At 34.0% G+C, this 20683-nt stretch overlaps 2 protein-coding genes and 1 non-coding gene across 3 annotated transcripts; all 3 read right to left on the bottom strand.

The window, feature by feature from the left end:
* Window positions 1-1677: 1677 nt before the first annotated feature.
* On the bottom strand, window positions 1678-4777 carry MGT6 (magnesium transporter 6). The gene is made up of 4 exons (XM_047298331.2): window positions 4153-4777; window positions 3539-3981; window positions 2717-3001; window positions 1678-2071 (listed from the first exon to the last, which is right to left on the bottom strand). The coding sequence occupies exons 1-4, from the start codon at window positions 4499-4501 to the stop codon at window positions 1793-1795; spliced, it is 1356 nt and encodes a 451-aa protein (XP_047154287.1). The 5' UTR covers window positions 4502-4777; the 3' UTR covers window positions 1678-1792.
* A 3361-nt stretch (window positions 4778-8138) lies between these two features.
* Window positions 8139-8212, bottom strand: TRNAR-UCG (transfer RNA arginine (anticodon UCG)). The gene has a single exon. It is a non-coding gene; the product is annotated as a tRNA-Arg (tRNA).
* Window positions 8213-9594: 1382 nt separating this feature from the next.
* On the bottom strand, window positions 9595-19372 carry LOC124825649 (phospholipase D delta-like). The gene is made up of 11 exons (XM_047298320.2): window positions 19076-19372; window positions 18002-18955; window positions 17487-17603; window positions 17201-17395; window positions 15386-15667; window positions 15238-15306; window positions 14949-15099; window positions 14664-14812; window positions 14112-14282; window positions 10764-10961; window positions 9595-10285 (listed from the first exon to the last, which is right to left on the bottom strand). Exons 2-11 carry the CDS (start codon window positions 18947-18949, stop codon window positions 9992-9994), a joined length of 2574 nt encoding a protein of 857 aa, XP_047154276.1. The 5' UTR covers window positions 18950-18955; window positions 19076-19372; the 3' UTR covers window positions 9595-9991.
* Between the last annotated feature and the right edge of the window lie 1311 nt (window positions 19373-20683).

Here is a 20683-nt window from a genome sequence, read left to right as displayed (position 1 = left end):
TGCACACGAACGTGCTTGCTTTTTCTGGTGGATGACAATTACATTGATTTGTTATAAAATTGAAGTATTCATAAAAGTTATAACTTATGATAGTTTTCTTGTGAGTTAAATTTTAACAGTTACAAAGTTAAACTTCAATCTTCAAATGAAAAATTTCAACCTCTCAAACTATAGCTTACATGGGAAATTGCCATTAGAGTTGGGGCAAACATCGTAGTGGCAAGAACTCTGTGTCCCAAATAACTCTGTTTCATTACTCTTCCATTCCACGTCTTCCACGTCATTCTCGATCTAAAAACTTGAATCTGGTGTTAATGAAATCTAAAGGTACAAGTTTGTCTTCCATCACAAATTCTTCTAACTTTCTAATTATTCATTGCTGTGTAAACAATGTCACTAGGAAAGTTCCAATTTTAGAGAAGAAATATAGATGGCAGTTGAAGTAATGATTTGAAGTTTTTGAAGTCACTACCAAATTGTAGTGAGTTGCAATTGTTACGTATACCCTGCAATAATTTTGGAGGTGATTTGCCAAATTTCTTGGGTTTAAATGTATATATGGCCTCAAAATTTGTTTACATTGTGAACTAAATCAAACTAATCATTGATATTTACTAATCACAGAGTATTGACACATTTTTCTATTCATTTCAGAATATTGAAGTGTCTATGAATAATGCATATATATAGCTTTGGGATTGTTATGTTAGAAATGCTTACGGGAAGAAGACCACCACTGAAATCTTTGAAAATGGTCAAGACTTGAACTAACTCAGCTGAGATAAAAATGTCATGGCTATTCCGGAAACTAATGTGCTTGTTGCACTGTATGGCATACCCTAGTAAGTTATCCATCCATTTGGATGCATAAATAAACCTTCCAGAAACATATATATTTCTATTTCCCATGTTTTTCAAATAAATCAATGTTCACAATAGTAAATCTTTATCTCGTTTTTATATTTTTTTTTTAGGATTATTAACTTGTCTTTAATATTAATGGGCTAATAGGATATAATTTTTTTATAACTTTGGTTTATGAATTGTGGAATTCAGAGGTACAAAAATTCCATCAAATATACAAATTATGAATATAAAACACAGTAGCTTGGGCATAAGAAAAAGAGAACTGCTACAGTATAAATTGACGCAGCGATTGCATGTCAGAGATTTGCAATCACATTTCTGAGTTCCAGTCTTAGGTAAGACGTGTCGTGATTTCAATGTTCAAATATTAAGGTAACAAAGGGAGAAATATTTCAACCATCTGTTCCAAGACTTCTCAATCTGTCTAAAGGGCAGCACTTCTAATTTGTGAAAATAGTAATTTGAAAATAGCCCTTTTCAAGGAGTCATAGAATGAACAAACAATTTGATCAAGTGATTTTTAGATCAGGGTATGACATCAATTCAAGCGTGGCTGAAAATGATAAAGTATATGAACATTACAGATATAAAATTCCACGTTCTACTCACTTTTTATGTTATCTATCCATTTGTACGATGTGGTTGACTATTCATTCATTAAAGCCACACAATGTTCCTTTTCCTTGTGCACTCACACACACACGGACCACAAGATGCTAAAAGAGGCCAACACAAAGATCCTATGCACGCGCACGACACTACTGTTTGAAAATGAAAAATGGTGAGTGGTATCAGATATGAACCACAAGATGCTAAAAGAAAAATATCCTACACATAAACTATTGAAATTATTTTAAGAAACCGAGATACATTCATGTCTGTTCTTCAGATCAGACGCCCTTCTTCGGATACAATTCACCACAGCTTATGATCCCAACAACTTTTTCCATCTTGCATATGCTAAAATAAGCAAGAAAAGGAGTACACAAGCTGCAGACGAGATCCAAACAAAGGGCCAAAATATTCCATCTATATTATACAATTTACAAGGAATGTTCATACCAAATGTACCCGCAACCAAAGTATCAATAGCAATAGCAAATGATGCAATAGTCAATGTCAACTGCAGCTGAATAAGTTCATTTCGATGGTTATCGAGTTGGATGTTGACATAGTCTTCCGTGTCGTCAATATACTCCCTAACCTGCAAATCAGTAGCCTTAAAGAAGTAAGACTTGTACCACTTAGCAATTAATTGATAAAGCATCACGAGTCCAGTCAAATTCTCGCAATATTTGACATTCAAGAAAAAGCAATCAAATTCAGCTAACATTTCAAGTGAATAAATGCTCCCTAGAACTCATTCTTGTAGACAAGAATAGGAAATCAACAGTAGGTCACAGCCACTTGTTTGCAGACCAGCCAGACAAACAATAATATATTTCCTAAATCCAGAAATGAAACAATGAAAGAATGTGGACAAAACTGCCAGTACCACTATCTTACGGAGGGCAAGTATAAATTAATTTATGGAAGCTGGGAATTCTTAAGGATAAGCTTCCAGTATTGAAAAATTGAAACTAGAAAACAGTAGAGCTTCTCTCCATCCTCAAAACAAGAGATAGAAAAAAAATGTAATATTATATCCCTTCTAAAGGATCACAAGGCACAACTAAGCTTGTGAGGAAGAGTAATGCACGCAAATGAAACATGAATTTCATAATCTAAAAGCCCAAGATCACAGTACAGAGGACACAGAAAAATAGTAGAACCAAGTAAATATGGCAGTTTCAATATTTAAAATTTGACAGACATGATTTGACCACAATCTGTTTGTTAGAACACTTACAGATAATATCTTGTTACGAGTTCCATCTAACTGCATGAAATATGCATCAAGCAACATCTCCAGGTCCTCCACATCATTATCTTCCCCATAATGGCTGGTTGCAAGACTTTCACTTCTGGTAGAACCAAGGCGTCGAACAGAACGGGCGGAATTAGGAAGGTTATTTGAGGTTGTGGCACCCAATTGAGCCTCCTCAATTTGTTGATTCAGCAGCCACTTCCTTGTCAAATATAGTTGTGCCATATCTTCGTTGTCATCTAACAAATGTTCAATTTCATCCCGAACCTGTAAAAGAGGGTCATGCACTTTCTAAGTATGATATCTCAAAGATGACGGAATCCATCATCACATACAAAATAAAACAGCCTGCAATAACTTTTCTATATGAAACGGTGAACAAAACCCTCTCCTCTAATCGAAAGCATAATAATATGACTATTGAATATAGCACAATGCAACAAATTAAACTACAAAAATTAAATAGTTAAGCTTTATTCAAGAACAACATAATTGAACGCAGTCCAACAACATATTACTGCTCAGAAAAATCTTCAACCATCTCAATGCACAATAACAATAAAAGAATTATGTTGGCACTCATTAATTTAAACCTCCTATGGGCTATTACTAACTGGTGTCTTGACCAGTCCAACAAACTACATTAAATAAAATGAAATCAACCACTTGCAAAATTTCAATCTAATTGGTAGATTTAGTACAGATCTTTTCCCAAAGGTTAATCCTCCTATCTCAATTTCCACATCCATCTATAGGTACCAATAACCAGATGAAGAACCATATGGTACTACTCATGCAACATACCTTCTGCACTCGTGCCAGCAACCGCGTGAGATTACTCTTCAAACTCCTCACATGTTCAAGATTTTTGGTACTAACATTCCTAGCCAATTCGTCTAACACAGGGTAAGCACCTCTCTCAAGGTCTGCTACACTGGAGTCCAGATAAGTACATACAGCCTCCAAAGCAATCTCCAGAACTTGAAACTCGAACGGAAGTTCAGCCTGCAAACCTTCAACCGTCTCCGGCATAGGCAACCATTGTCTTCCATTTGAACCCAGCAATTCACCTTCCTGATCCTCCACGGCGCCGAGAAGTTTCGGTTGAGACTTGCCCGGAAGCTGCTGCCTGAGTTGCTCAACAAAGGGAAGAACCTCCTGCCGAAGAGGATCAAGCAGTAGCACTTCTTCAGCAGTCACTATAGCCTTTATAAACTCCAAATTAACAACCATTGCTTTCTCTCTAGCTGCAATAAAGAAAAAAAAAAGTTCCATCAACCAGTCTTCATTCCTAATCATAGTCATAATAGCATCCAAAACAAACACAATTCCAGACACGCGATTCTTATAAAACCCTACTTTTAAGAACACGATGAACTTCATAACTGAAAATCGAAAAGAAAGGGGAATTCAATTACCGAGGATGTTCGAGGAGTGGGAGAAGACGGGGCCAAGGATTCTCAGGTCTCGAGCGGGAATCGCGGCATGGTGGATGATGGCGTTCTTCTCCCACTCCACGAGCTCGGACCGGCCGGACCGGTCGAACCTCATCCAGAGCCGAGCGCTGCCGGTCTTCTTCTTCACCTTGGTCATCGCGCCGGCACCTGCACCTGCGACGAGGCCGTTGTTTGCGGCTCCATCCGGCGAAGCGGTGATCCCAGCGGCGTAGGGAGGCTGTGGCGGGGACCGGCGAGGGGGTGGCGCTGTAGTCTTCTTGGTGCGGCGGCGAGAGACGGAGCGGCGGAAGGAGAAAGAGGACTTACCCATTATAGTTGTAATCGGTGATAATTTGGGATTGGAATTAATATTATGAGTGTTTTATGATTATTACTATTATTTAAACCGAATGAATTAAAAACATGAGAGAGTGAAGGTAGGTTTTGATGATGATTACGATGATGATGATGATGATGATGTTGTCGCCGCCGTCCTTCACCGTCTCCGGTTTCGCCTTCCATAAAGGAGACAATCCTCCGCCGCACACTCTCTCTCTGTGCCCCGAATACCCTTTTATTTCCCCAAACACAACTACCAACCAATAATTCCTTAAACTTTAGGTTATTTGCATTTTAATTTCTCTCGCATCGCATCTTCTCTTTATTTCTATTTTTTCACATTTCTGTTTTTAACATCCCAAAATGAATACTAAAACTATATAATAGAATGATCACGTTCATCAGTCTTATATTAAGAAAAGTGTACGGTTATGGCCGAACAATCTTACAAAGCAGTACAAGAAAATAAAGTTGTATATGGGTATAATTCTAACCGAACGGTTTACAAAATAAAATACCGAACGATCATACTAAACAAAAGGAGAAGGTGATCAAACGATCACCTTACAAACAAACTAAACTACTGACCGAACGTCCTACTGTTCGGTCTTAACTTCAACCTCGACTAGGTTTTCTTCATCCAGCGCCTCTTCCAGCAGCTTGTCTCCTTCTGTTCACATCCACACGGATGATCATTGTAATGACAAAGACGAACGTACAAAACAAGACAAGATAGGAAACACAGGGTAAGCTTATATAATTTAATAATTTAATTCATGTATAAACATACATTTCACATAATCAAACACACAAGATATATTTCATCATATGTTTCCTATAAAGCCTAATACTAGACTACCTGTCCAGACTGTATGATATCTGTGTAGCTACAGACGTTCGTGCACCCGGGTGATGTAGTAACTGGGATACCCTCAACAGCTGCCACCCAATGTTAGTCATATCTGTCCAAATTAACCACAAGGACTAGGACCTTCTGTCGTTCCCACACATGACTTACCCTCCTCTACGTGAAGACGAGTAATCACAGAACATCAGGATGAACCGTCAGCTTAGCATGCCCACATTCATACTTTACCAAATCCAATATACATTCATGAGTCATTCCTCTCCGGAACGCTCGTCCATAATCCAACACATTCCATCCATATCATATTCTCTTCATCTTTCATTATCAATCATCTTAATTTCATCTTTCGTTATCCATCATCTCAATTTCATCTTTCATTATCAATCATTTCAATTTCATCTTTGTTCAAAGATTTTTAAGGACACTAGATACCGAACGTTCAATCCTCACTCAGAACGAGAACGAACACTTGGAACGAGACAGAGAGGTCTCCAGTTCCAGAATAGATTAAGACTGAGAGGTTTACTGTCGGGTTGAGAAAGAAACCGAGTACAACTATATATTCATAAGAATGAATGGAACGAACGTTAATTACAAAATGAGCCAATTAAATGAACTGACTCTTGAGAGCTCCAACCGAATACCGAAAAGACCATGCCAAGTACTAAGACTCTAGGCCGAAATCAATGTATACAAACATTTCAAGACATTCAACGAATAATACTTAGAAGAAGTCACATGAAGAAACCGAACGCTTATAAATACTTAGCTTATTTGAGTTTAACATCAAGAAAACCGAATGTCAGTCAATGACCGAACACGGTAGAGAGAGAACTCTATTGAAGTTGGACGAACGCTATTTTCCTCAAGATAAATTGTAAAAGAAACGAGTACGAGCGCTTGGTGTGAGACCCAACACTATTCAGTACGAGCGCTTGGTGTAAGACCGAGCACTACTCAGTACGAGCGCTTGGTGTAAGACCGAGCACTACTAAACTTATATTAGGAGGCTTGATAAATATAATAAGATACTATTGTAGTAGTGTTTGAGAATAAACGAAAATATACAAATACATATATATTTACTTAAGTTTATAACCGAATACCAAGAACCAACTATGTTTGACCGAACGCTCATGCACAGTATTTCGAAACGAAGACGCTCGTCCTCAACTAAGATTATTCCCAAATGAAAGAATCCAATTATAACCAAGTTTGCTAGAAAAACCGAACGAATGACCGTTCAGTGACAAAACGTACACTTTCATAGGGGAAATTTCATACCAGAATCATTTATATTCAAACTCATTTCTCAACATATATCTTCATAATCTCATACATTCATATCATAGTCAATTTCCATACTTCATAAAATCAAGACATAACAACCATCATATTTCATATAGTTAAACATCTCAACAATCATGCTTCATTTTAATTTAACAACTCAACGAACGTTCATGCAATACAGTAACATACAAATTGAATTAGATAAGCTTCCCTTACCTCGACACGTAGACGAACGCGCAAACGAATCAGAATAAAACTTCCTCTACCACAGAGCTAACATTCGACGATTACATTGTTAGGAATACTGAACTACAGAGAAAACCAGAAACACTCAGACTACTACCACTCACTCAGATTACCAGAACCAAAGAGTTGCATGCAAGACTTAACCGAACATACTAGAGAAAAAGAGACTCACCAGCTCAGAATCATAAACCAATCGGTTTAAACGGAAGCCCTTGACGCCGGAAATGCTTCTACGGTGCCTGAACGAAGATCGGAGAAGAGAAAGGGTGAGATTTCGTAGAGAGAAGGGAGAACTTTTAGTGAGGAGGAGAAATGAGATTCAGAGTTTGGAGAAGAAGGTGCATGCAGAGAGTGTAACGTAAATTTTCCAAAAACTCAGTTTTGCTTCCCACTTCAAAACAAACGTCCGCTCATCTGCCGACACCTGCATTCCACTATCTGATTTCTGGATCCCTCCTCTTGACACCTGGCGTCCGTTCAGAGGGTTTTTAGATGCGTTTTTAATGATTCTGTTATATTAAAATTAAAATGATATAATCTTAAAAATATATACAATTTTATAGAAATGATATTAAAAATTATTAAAACAATACATTATATATATATATATATATATATATATATATATATATATATATATATATATATTCTCATCTTTTACTATCTTATCCTTTTATTTAATAAATGTTTCTTTTTTACCTATATGTATATTGTGAAGCATTCTTTCTATTATGTCTCTTCTTTTATCTACTTTTTTTTTAAGTTTTACTCTTTAAATTCTAATAACTATTTTTCGTTATAATAATTGAGTTTTTAAATTGTATTAATTTGCGTTTGATGTTAATAATATAAAAACTCGTTGTTTGAAGCAGTATGACTGTTAAAATTAGTCTCTTTTTTAGTAACATGTTGAAAACCTATTATAAGATAAAAAATATATATACTACTCTAATTTTAAAATATGTTTCTGCTAAACATTCGTAACCTTTATTTTTTTCAGATTTATATTTACAGTAAAACTATATATAAGTATAAAAATAAGTTATAGTTAATCATTATTTATTTTTGTTGTATTAAAAAAATTTCTTTTAAAATTTATTCAACTATTTAATGTTTTAGGAGGATTCTGATATCATTTTATTAAAAAATAATGAAGGTTAATATTGATTTTAAAATTAAAGTAATAATTTTAAAATAAAAAGATATTAAAACATTTAAAAGTAATCGACCACAGTGGGAGTCGAACCCACGACCTTCTGATCCGAAGTCAGACGCGCTAATCCACTGCGCTATGCGGTCACAATTGAACTCTAATGGAAACTTTATTTATTTATATATAAAATGTAATTGTTGTTTTTGGAAAATGATGATTTAAGGTGAGGGAATTAAAAAAAGAAAGAAAAGAGTGATGACACAATAAATAGAGTAGAGAAATCAATTAAATAATGGTGGATGATTGAAATTGCAAAAAGAGGGAGAAGAGAATCTCAATATTATTACCGTCCAATCTTCAAAATAATTCATTTTATTGACTGGAAGATAATAAATTCCAACCGATTTGATTTGAAGTTTTTTGTTTTCATTCGTAGATATGTTCCTTATATTTGGAGCCTTTTTGACATTTGAATGGCACTTCTAGTCATAAGTTTAAACATAAATATTAATATCCTATCTGTAATGTTTAGATTAACTTCATAGCATAGGTGGAAAAGTGGTTTGGTTAGGCTAAAACATTTAAGTTGTCAAATTTTTTGTTGGGAGTTAGTTTCTAAAAGTGACAAAAAAAAAATACACATAAATTCATTAAGTCAATACAAAATAAATTATGCTATACACACGTTTTTCTACATTAACTTTCGTTTACTTATAATCGTTTGTGAAGCAAAGTTAATCATTGTTAGACATTTCAATAATTTCATGATATTATTAAACCATTTGAGAGACATATGTATTTACCATTAGTGTCATAAATAATTACATTTATTTAATCTTAGTTACTTGTATGAAAAGGTTAATCATATTTGTATACGACTAGCCATGTGTGATGACTGGACACTGCTTAGACCATTGTAACTGTATGTTAATAATTACTTACATTTTTTAAGGAAAAAATTATAAAGAAAAAATACATTTGAATATAAACATCCACATATTGTTCACACGTACAAATTGATAATTGATAATTGTATAACTCAAGTTTATTGACTTTTAATATAATATCAGATAATTTCTGAAATAAAAAAAATCAGATAAAGTTAATCACTATTAAACATTTCAATATTTTCGTGAGAAAAATAATCTTTTGAGAGACATATTTAACCACTGATGTCACAAGTACTTGTTGATAATTATATAAATGCATTCATTTACTATTAACTGCTTGTGAAACAAAAGGTAGCCATCCTTAAATATCTCTATAATTTCATAACACTATCAGTTACTTTATTTAAAGTGTCACAAATATAATCAATAATTATATGTACTTACATTCGTTTAATTTTAACAAGATCACCCCCTTTTGTTCAGTTTATTCTTCATAATACAGATTGATATTACCAGATTCTAACTACTATATAAAACAATCATGCCCCTTGTTTACTTGTTTTTCTGATGAAGAATATACAAAAGAATGATATTTCAAGGGCTGTAGAAGGAAAGAAATGACATTTACCAGATTAGCAATCATCTCAACTTAAAAAACATGAAACTTTTTGGTAAGGTTGTGATATTGTTTCTGTCAAAATCTATGAATGGAAAAAGAGGAAAACTAATACTCAGTCCCTATAAAAAATGAAGGAGGATCCCCTAAGAAGTGAAAATGTTATGTGAATCACTAATGTAGTGTATTTCACAATCCTACAAAAGAGTCATTTTGCACTCACTATCAAATACTCAAATTTACATACAAAGGCTATCAATTTAGTTGCAATAGGACCATTCCAAGATGTTACATATTGTGCTTGTAAAGATAATTTGAAGTGTATGATTTGGCTTTAATGTCATTACCATTTTCTTGAGCTGCAATTCTTAGCAGCTGTATATCTGTTGGTTAAGTTTTGCAAGACTTGCTTTGTTTAATCAGGTGGTTAGTTGATCGGGAAGTGAGTTTGGTGATCCAAGAACTTTGCCACCAACATCAGGAAAAGACTCATAATCATCTAATGCACTCACTTTTCCTTCCCTGCTGATCTTAACGGGATACTGCATCAAATGTCCCCTCATGTATTTCCCTTCTTCGGACACATATATGCCCCAGTTTTGTTTTGCAATTTTGTTCACTTGTTTAACACATTCCAGGGTCTGAGGTTCACCAAAAACATGGTCAAGGCTACCAAGGTGCTCAGCCCAGAGTGACATTCTGTATCCATACACCTACACCAACACCAACACAAACAATGTAGGAATTGCCAATTACTGAAAAAAAAAGATGAAATTTCATAACCAAAACCTTTAAACTCATTCGACTTTATGCTACTAGTCCACTGTGCTAGGGTTTCATCAAGTATGATTACAATGATTTAATCTGTTAAAATAATATACAAGTTAATTTTACCCAAATTATATAACTATCTAACGGTGGGTTGCCTGGCTCTATAACACTGTGGTACTCAAATCTACATGTGTGTGTGTGTATATATATATATATATATATATATATATATATATATATATATATATATATATATATATATATATTTATATATATGTAAGTCATGTATAAATTAACTTCAATTTGTATAAAAACCTTATTTTGTGGAACTTAAAAGTTTCAGGAGACCCTTGTATTAATATGCTCATTTCCCAGTACAACAATCATATCTTATTAACAAATGTAGCTGGAGCTTCAAACCTGGCCACGTGGATGGGGTCTACTTTCTGTCCATGTATATTTTGGTTGATAAGCTCCCATAGCTATTTCTGTGTCCCTGGAACCATCTAATGATCTCTGGTTAATATTTGCTGATCCAATAATCACGTAATCGTCATCAACTATCATTCCTTTGGCATGGACATAGATCATAAAACGTCTGAATTTTTTTACTGCTACCTGATCAAAGAAAGGGAAAATATCATAAACTATCACCACACGACAGAAAAGGTTTGCAAATGGAGTTCCGTGCACCAAATGATTACTTCTCTAAAGGAATAGTCATCCTATAATGTTGACACACGTCGTCCCTGTCTTTGTTCTTTTTATTTTATATCATTTTCTATGTTTGTTCTGATTTCTCAAAACAAGGCAAGTATTCCTATAAAATGTAGCAGGTACTATATAATCCAGATCATCAGGTGCCATGGGAGGCATATTTACTGTCTCAGTGACACAAAAAAGATCATCAAAGCCATATCAGAGTAAGCTGTTAGAAAGGGTAAAATCAGAAGGACAAACATGAGAAATATGACATTTTTTTTCTCTTTTAGTTCTTCCTTTCAAGTGTATTTTTAGTGCATTAATAAAGGTTAGGGAATTTGATCCAGAAGACCATCAAATAAACATTTTTGTAATTGATTTTATCATCAACATGTTAGTTGCTAAAACATTGTATAACTCAACTTACTCTAAGCTTGCAATCTTGATTATATCTACTTTGTGTAAGTTACCTTTTAAATCAACTATTGTACTAATGAGTCATAGATCTAGATATGAATGACAGGACTTCTCTTCACTCCACCAACTTCATTTCCGCTAGACAAGAGGGAGCCAGTACTCATTACTCATCAATCATCGCTTATGTATGAAGCTTGTTTTGACTAACATAAAAACATCATAACCTTACATTTGCCTATTTTCTTTACGAGTGTAACGATTAAACACTACTAGTGTAAATTGTTTTACACAGTCAACCAATCAAGAGTTATAGCTAAAAATATAACTAAAACCACTAACTTTAGTTTTTGCTATTGTCTGATTCATCAATTCTTTCTTTCACTTTTTACATTAGTTTTTTTTTTCTTTATTCTTAATTCTCTTCATTACATGATAATTTCCCTTCTTTTTGTAGTAAGATAGATTATATTACTCTCAGACTGGATCACATGCTTCTGCATAACACATATACCATAACAAACAGTATCAGAGGAATTGTTCCAGTTAAAAATTTATTATGTCAACTGTCACCAAGTTTGAGATTTAGAAGTTTGAGGGCAAAATTCTGTTGGCTATTTGGAGAGTCCAAGTGAGAATCGTTCTGCCATTAAAGAAACTTTGGGTGGGAAATCAAAGAAATTGGCCTCTATTACTGATAAGCAATGAGACATGTTTAATAAGAAAATGCTTTGGTCATTCAACTTTGTTTGTCCGAGCAGATAAAAAAAAGAGAAGATCTTTGTCCAAAGAAGTTCTTCGTGAAGCAACCAATGAAACTATTGCTGCAGCATTATAACCAAATTGAAATCTTTATATATGACAGAGTTCTGCAAACAATCTTTGTCTTAAAGAGTGCTTATATACTACTCACATACATGTGGGTACGTACTACAATTCAATCATCTTGACGAGTTTAATCTATAATTATGAAACTAACAAATATTGATGATGAAGACTAAGCTGTTTTGTTAATGGTCTCCTTACCATCCATCTAAAAACATTTCAAAGAAATAATGTTGTATGGTAACAATGATACATTATCATTTGATGATGTAAAATCAAATTTATTGTCTAAATGAAGAAAAATTTGATCTTCGAAGAAAGAACTTGTATATATAGCATTGATATTAGGGACCATAACTGAAAGAAAAAAAAAACTCACTCAATCCACGTTAAACCAAGCAAACAAAAACAAAGAAAAAACAAAACACTGATCAGTGCTCTACGGAGCACGATTCCTAACGACCACTCACAACAAAACAGTTACAGAGACCCTACGTGGTGGTGACATCCGATTTCATCACAATTTCATTCCTAGTAAATTCTAAATCGTTGTTCAGACCGCGCAAAACGGAAAGCGTGAGAAACGTGTCGAGTTTCTCGGACACGTTCCCCCTCGTGAGGAAAAACTTTACCTCTTCGGTAACCGAGAGGGTCTTGTTGAGGTGGCCGACCGAGTTGCCGTCTCGAACAGTGAGCGCGAGCAGCTCGCCAACGTCGTAGAAGGACCTGGTTCCAGAGGTCGCAGCAGGAGCAGTAGGAACGGAAGTGAACCAGTAATGTTGGGTTGATGGATTGCCATAGCAGGCGAACAAGTTGGTAATCGATTCGCACCCACTGCTCCCTTTCTTCTTCAGCGATTTCGATCGCTTTCTTCGTCAAGTGATCGGCGAAACCTTGGCCTCGGAACCAGAGGAGAACATAGCCCACCCAAGAGAGGAAGTTCTGACCGTTGAATTTCGCGGGGGTTATGAAGGAAGTGACGGGGAAGGGTAACGGTGGTAACGGTGTCGTTTTAATGGAGGAAGATTCTTCTGGAGAACCAGATGCAGAACAAGCAGAAACAGCAGAATAAGCAGAAACAGCAGAACAAGCAGAACAAGAAGAAGAAGAAGCCATGAATAGAGATTGGAATTTGGAAAACGCTACGAGTATTCAGAAGAGTGGAGAAAGACATGCATGCTATTTCATGCACTATACATACGTGTACGTGTGTGTGTATATTGTAAATTGGGAAAATTTACGGAAAGAAGAAAAAAGAACCAATAAAAAACAATACAATACAGAATATTTGGATAGACTTTCTTGAAGCCGAAGTTTTCGGTTTTCTTTACCCTAAATGTGTTGTCTTTTTCTTGCATAGTAAATATTAAAATTAAATTACTCCAACCCAGATTGATATTCTTTGCTTTCAGATTGTAAATTTTTAAGGAAAAAACTTAATATTACAATTTGCAAAACAGAGTTTTTGAAAAAATAAATTAAATTACTTTAAAAATCTTAAAAACAAGGTAAAATCTTGTTTTCTCACTTTACTTCTTTCCCCATATTGAGATTTTGTAGTTGATTATACTAACCATAATACTGAGCTTTCTAAAGTTCATACTGTTCACTAGTACTGCTACCATATAAATTGTAGTCAATTTGTAGAATCGAAATGGTGCAGCAACTGTTTGATGAATGGACAAACTGTGACAAGACTTAAGTTCTTGTAGTTACATAACAAGAAAGCACGTCATGAAATTCTAATCTAAGTGTTCTATAGATATTTCAAACTGCATGCATGCAATGCTCACATTTGGTCAAGGAAAAAGAAGAAATTTAGCTTACCAAAGCGCGGTTTTCAGATGGACTTGTCGTTGAAGAAACATTTGAGCTTGGGGGTTCTCTCTTTCCAAGGCAGTAAAAATTGAGATAATCTTGTGGATGATACATATCAGAGAGACCTGCTTTTGCAAGGGCATCAGCAATAATCTTGTACATCATAGACATTGTCTGTCCCTATAGTCAAACAAATTTCAAATGCAAAGGTTGTAACAGTTAAGTACCTTTCAAGGTTCAATCGTCTTTGTTATGCCAAACACAAGAATAAACAAATTGTGAATTCATTTTCTTCAACCAAAGGTGAAAGAAAGCACAAGTATGTGACTACTATGTAGGAATATATTCCTCCAACTGATATCCAAGCATGCATCAAGTTTATGGTGATTGTAGATTATTAGAGCATTTCCATTATCTACACTGCAGTAATATCTTAAAGAATGTTCATCTGTTTGTGAAAGAAACATGTTTTACCAAACTGACTTCCTAATTTAGACAGACTTGTGTGGAAAGTACTGAAATGTTAATCTGGAAAATTTGTAGATTAGAAATTGGTCTGACCTGCCAGAACAAGATTTCTTGAACAGCAGCACTTGTTGGAACACCCTCTGGCCACATTGGTATAACTATATATACAGAAAAACGTTCATTTACACTGATCTTACCAGCAATTTTCAAAGCCAACTCCATGGGAACCAAGTGGTTTGCACCTGTTGAGATAAGAAATTGGCCTTACAGTTGCAGTGTATTTTCAAAAGCTACAAATATAAAATACAACACATAAAAGAATTTTAATATTGAAGCAATGCAGAAACTAACAAATGTCTTAAAATTAAGTTCATCTACCAGCTTTATTTTTATATGAAGGCCAGTGATAGGAGGAGCCCAGAAAATACTGATTCTCAATATATATAAAGTGCTCGGCAGATCTTATTGCTCTTACATAAGCAGTATGGATGCTTTGATCAACTTTCAAATTTTTTCCACACAAAAGATTCTGAAAAAAGAAAATAGAAGTTAAGGACTAATTTATCTGAATATAACTTGAATAAACACCCCAATGTGAAGTTAACGAAAACAATATGCACTCAAAGTATAAAGGCGAATCACTTGTTCAACATCCTTACAACCTTACCTGAGCCTTAGCTTTGAAAACATCCTTCGGAAATCCCTTTACAGATCCAGAATCTATGGACCTAAACACCTGTATTTAATGCTAGTTCATAATCTTTCTGAACTTTATCAGGTACATGTCATTAGATTCTATCGACATATTTCCATACCTGCACATTCCAACTTTCAGGATCATTTTCATCGGTTACATAAACAGCTTTTTCACCATTGGGGCAAGGAGCAGGTTTGACAATCCATGAAATTCGATCCAGCCGAAGCAAAGCATCATCATGCCAGTTTGTCACCTTTTTGAGTCTGAAGTCACGCCATTTTTTGGCCTTCCTCCATCTTTGTTCAAAATTGGTTAATATATCATATGCTGCTGGACCTTCAATTTTACAATGTAAGTCATGCCATGGTTGCCTTGGAGCACACGAATTCGAACTTAGTTGCTGCATATAGCACACAGTTTGCAGTGTAAATTCCCATGATATTTTTTCCCTTTATTTGGTGATTTGTGCATTTTATTTTATTTTCTCTTCCACCCAACCACACAGTGCACTATGTGATTGACATGATTGAATGTTATGTGTACACATTCATAACAAAATATCTCCACATGATGCGTCATGAAGGTGACATCTTAAAGGAGTCACCCAATTACTGTAAGTTTATTTCTAACCGTAAGTTTATGCTTGAACAAGTCAGCAGATAATTAACATGTCACAAAACTGATCACATTTGAAACTCATTATTAATAATGGGTGGATGAAATAAAGGCATGTTGAGCCAACTTTCAAGAATAATTTTGTGTTTGTAATTGTAAGGATGCGTCACAAACTGAATGCTTTATAGGACTGAATATTGGGTACTAAAGTGTCAATAATGGCACTAGTCAATGAGATTATTGTGATGGATGAGTAAAACAGACAACATGATGATATCACAATTGAGTTTCTTTGGATGAAGGTAGCTGTAGATTATAGGAAAGCACATATGGGTTTGTTTGAAAGTTAGGTTATGGAGATAAAAGAGGACAATTTTTTTTTAACAAAAATTTTCTAATTTAAAACATATTTTAAAATACCCAACTCTCTAACATATCCTTAGATAATCTAGTCATGTGAGAAGACCAATGGAGAATCCAGCGAATTAAGTTGGTTAATATGAATTTAAGTGTGGAGTGAGGAGTCCTATATCAAGTGGAGATCAACAAGGTAAGTAGTAGATAAAGAAAAGAACCTACAAATTCATTATCTCGAGGTTTTGAATTAAATATGATATCACGTTTCGTAAAGAACTTGTAGATAGAACATTTTCGAGATAGAGGAAAGGTTGTGACGAAACTGTTGGGAAAATCTCACGATACACACACTCAAATATTTTCTTGAAATTAAGTCTTATTATTCATTATAATTGAATTGAAAGGCTTTAAATAGCCATAACACTTACAATATTATGAGGAATAAAAATAAAATATCAACTATCTTAAAAATAAAATCTGCTTAATCTGTCATAAAATAATATTGTACCTCATAAACCGAAAATCATAACTACTTATCCCTATTTTATCACTATCAAATCAAACTAAATATTACTATACCCAACAACTAATAAAATAATATTTAAACAAAATTATTAATAAAACCCTAAAATTTAAGTTTATCCCAAGAGAAACTAGTGTGGAATCAGAAAAAAACAAAGGGAAGAAGGCAAATAGAGATTCAGACCACATTCTGAATGGCCTTCACATCTTTTTATTTTGTTTATAGCACAATATCATTTGTTGATCCATTGGGTTCACATCTTGACGTTAATGTTGAAAAAATTCAGCACACAAACATGCCACAAGTTGGTATTTATCTTTATTCCACTGTTTTTCCATGCACTCAAAAGAAAAAGAAAGCGTATGCACATTAAGACATTTTATAAATTCCCGTGCACTTTATTCTTTGAATTCTACAATGTTTTCAATAAAAACTTACTTGAAAAGAAGGGTTGTGAAAATCATTATGAAAAACCGAATCCATATCACGAAAAAGCCGATGCTCAGGGGTATCATATCTACCATCACATAGATCCAAACCACCAATAAAAGCAGTTATTTTCCGATTATTCCCAGAACCAAGGCTGTCTACAAGCACACATTTCTGGTGATGTGTGAAGAGGGTTCCCACAACCTGGACCAAATGATTCAATCAAATTAGTATTGTTGAGTTTTAGCTGAAAAGGAGAAAGTACACTACTAGATTCAATGTGACAAATCCATGCCTGTTGCTTGAAAATACTGAGCTTATTGCTTGCATAACGTGGAGATAGCACACAATGAACAGTGGAATGTTTGAAAAACTTCTTAGTTTCCTCATCATGAGTCTGCATGACACCATCCTGCAATAAACAAACTACATGTTATATATTAATCTCAGTGACACAGGTATACAAAGTTGTTATGCAACCATATCTACATTACAACAATCCATGAAGGAAATATCAAGAGTCTAACACCTCAACTCAAAGTTCATGATGATGCACAAGGCAGTCTAAGCAAATCCACCACCATAAAGAAGAAGCATAACTACGTTTTACATCAGAACCCGCTTCTATCCTAAATAGGACTCTTCTTTGAACAACTTTATGGTATGAAAGTAATATAAAGGATATTTTGTCCAATGAGTTAAACTTATTTAGCAAACGGAGCAATAATTTAGGACCAAGAAAACACTAACTTGGATAGAATTTGTTGAGGAAATCAATAGACATCACTGTGATCAGGGTAAAGAGATTACTGTTTTCAGAAGAAACTTGTCATGTGAAGTTCTGTCGTCCCAAATCAGCACAACCACTCGGAGTCCTTCTTGTGACTTGTATTTCAATAGCTCTCCAAGTGAAAGCTCTCCCCCTGAAGGTACTGGTTTTGTTGCCTCTCTGATAAGCCTAACTGGGTGGTAAACTGACCATCCTATAATGTATATCATGTGATGAGCTTCCAAAATTGCATGACATATGTCTTCCCAACATTTATTTTGCTGAAACACTTTTCCACCCTCAAGTGGGATTTCAGGTATCATACCATCTGGCATATGTGCATCTTGATACAGAGTCACACTCCCTCCTTTCCTGAGAGGGAAATAGGTTTTAGAAACTCCTAAATATGCTGTCCCATCCTCATTCATTACTTTTTGTGTACGGTTCACTGCAATTGGCTTATATTGAACAGAAAGATGCAGTTCAGGATAAGGTTTTAAGCAGCTTCCATACTGACCAATGATGGGAAACCAATCATTGATAGCATTACCAGAAATTATCTTGTAAACTGGTATCTCCACCACCCCAATGAGTTCAGCCCCCAGAATATCATTATCCTTCACAAGAAACTCCACTTTATGAGCAGGGTGAGCAACGGGCACAATAAATTGCTCATCCCAGCAAGGGTTCTCACAGTTAGGAATCACTCTAGTTCGAGCAACGGTTGCCCCAGCTATGCATACTGAAACATAAGGGTCACTTGTTATCATCTTATCTTTTCCACCGTGTGACTTTAGTCCTTTCATAAATGGAGGATGGCACACGTTGCCCAAAGTCACACATTTTCTAACTGCTTCAGAAGATAAATCTAAATTTGGAAGAGACTTGGCTTCAATTATCAACAGATCCAAGTCACCATGTAAGAAAACCGCCTCACGATGGCCTTCATGCTCCCTTGGACAGCCTTGGGAAGTGCCATGAGAATCCATTCCAACCTGAGAACTCAATGATGCATGTTCTCTAAATCAAACACTTTATGTTCATGTTCTAAAATCCAAATTCTAGATGCAAAAGCATTATGGAGAATGATTTAAAAAATGTAACATGTTTATCACCTTAAGATCCTTTCAGTTATCTCATGTCATCATCTTTTAGCCCTAAGGAAAACATGCATGAAGCCATGTTCAACATGTTTCTTCAACAAGTTCTCAGGTCCCAGTCTCTTCAAACAGAAGAAGAAAATTGATTACCTGGAGAAAAGAGGCATGCAGAAGAAGGCAATGGTAAATAAAACAGGAAAAATAAATGAAATTTGGGTGTATATGGATTCATGTAACAATGTTGCAATTCAGAGCATGGTCCAACACCGCGTCCACAAGCCGAAAATGGTGCCAAATTTCATGGATTCCAGAATTGGCAAATTCCAAACCAAAACCATGTATGGGACTAAAAAATTGACAAAATTTAAGAAACAAATATCAAAACAGAAAGAGATTAGACAGGTGTCACTCTTTTTTTAATAACAAAATAAATAATAAACTCAATAATCTTTCTCATTTATTTACCAATATAAAATGCTTTACAATTCCGGTTGAGAAATCTGCTTTGGAAACCAATTTCTCAACATGTTTTATTTTTTAAATTTATTTTTAAAACCTTTTTGAGAAATGGGATTATCGATTTCTAATTGGCGCCATTAGTTTTAAAGTTTTTTTTATGTATTTTGATTTTAAAAGTTAGTTTAGTTATTTTAAAATTTGTTTTTGAAGTAAAAATAAAAAATAAACAAAAAATATTTTTTTAATTTGGAAAATTAAATATTTTTTTAATACAATTGAAAGCTTATTTATAAATGGAACCACTTATAAAATGAAATTTTAGAATTGATAATGTATTTAAAATAGTGAACTTAATGATTTTAATATTAAAACATTAAATTATAAATAGAAAATTTATAAATAAGTTTTATTACTTTAAAAATACTCGATTTTTTTATAAATTATTTTTCTAAAGTCTTTTGTCTTCTTTCTATTCTTACTTTCTGTTTGTGTAAAGATTAGAAATCGTTGAAGTGATCATTATGACGATTTATTCCTTTTTGTTTGATTAGTTTCTTCATTCAAATAAGTTAGTTTTTTATTTTTTTCTTTATCCAATATGTTTCTCTTCTTACATGCAAGTTTTGTTGGTTTGGTTGTAGCCTTTAAGTCTTTGTTGATTAATGATCATAATGGTGTGATCTAATAGTTTTTGTAATGTTTTTATGCATAGATAAAATATCATGTGAAGTTAAAGGCATTTCAGTAGGTTAAAAGCTATTAGAACTGTTTTGCAGTCAAGGAAAGCTACTATGTGTTTATAATTGTTGTGAATTTTATTATTGATCTTATGATATTTTATTTTAGTAATAATATTTTATTAAAATGAGATGTCATAATAAAATTAAAATAAGCAATTATATAAAATAGAAAAAAAATATTTTTAGTTTAATGAAAAGTATATTAAATATTCGTAATTATGAAAATCCAGTTTAAATAACATATAAGGATTTTAAATAATGATAAAGAATTCTGAATTTATAATATAACCAATGTGACATTTATATAATATTTTTTAAAGTAAATTGCTATGAAAAATAATAAAATCATTCTTAATAACTCATGTTTAAAATAGGAATTCTAATGAATTTAAATTATATAGATGTGGAGTAGATAGTTATGGTT

The sequence above is a fragment of the Vigna umbellata genome, chromosome 1 (genome assembly GCF_029865625.1).
Source record: "Vigna umbellata cultivar VRB3 chromosome 1, Vumbellata_1.0, whole genome shotgun sequence".
NCBI lineage: Eukaryota > Viridiplantae > Streptophyta > Magnoliopsida > Fabales > Fabaceae > Vigna > Vigna umbellata.
This window is presented reverse-complemented; position numbering and strand designations above follow the sequence as displayed.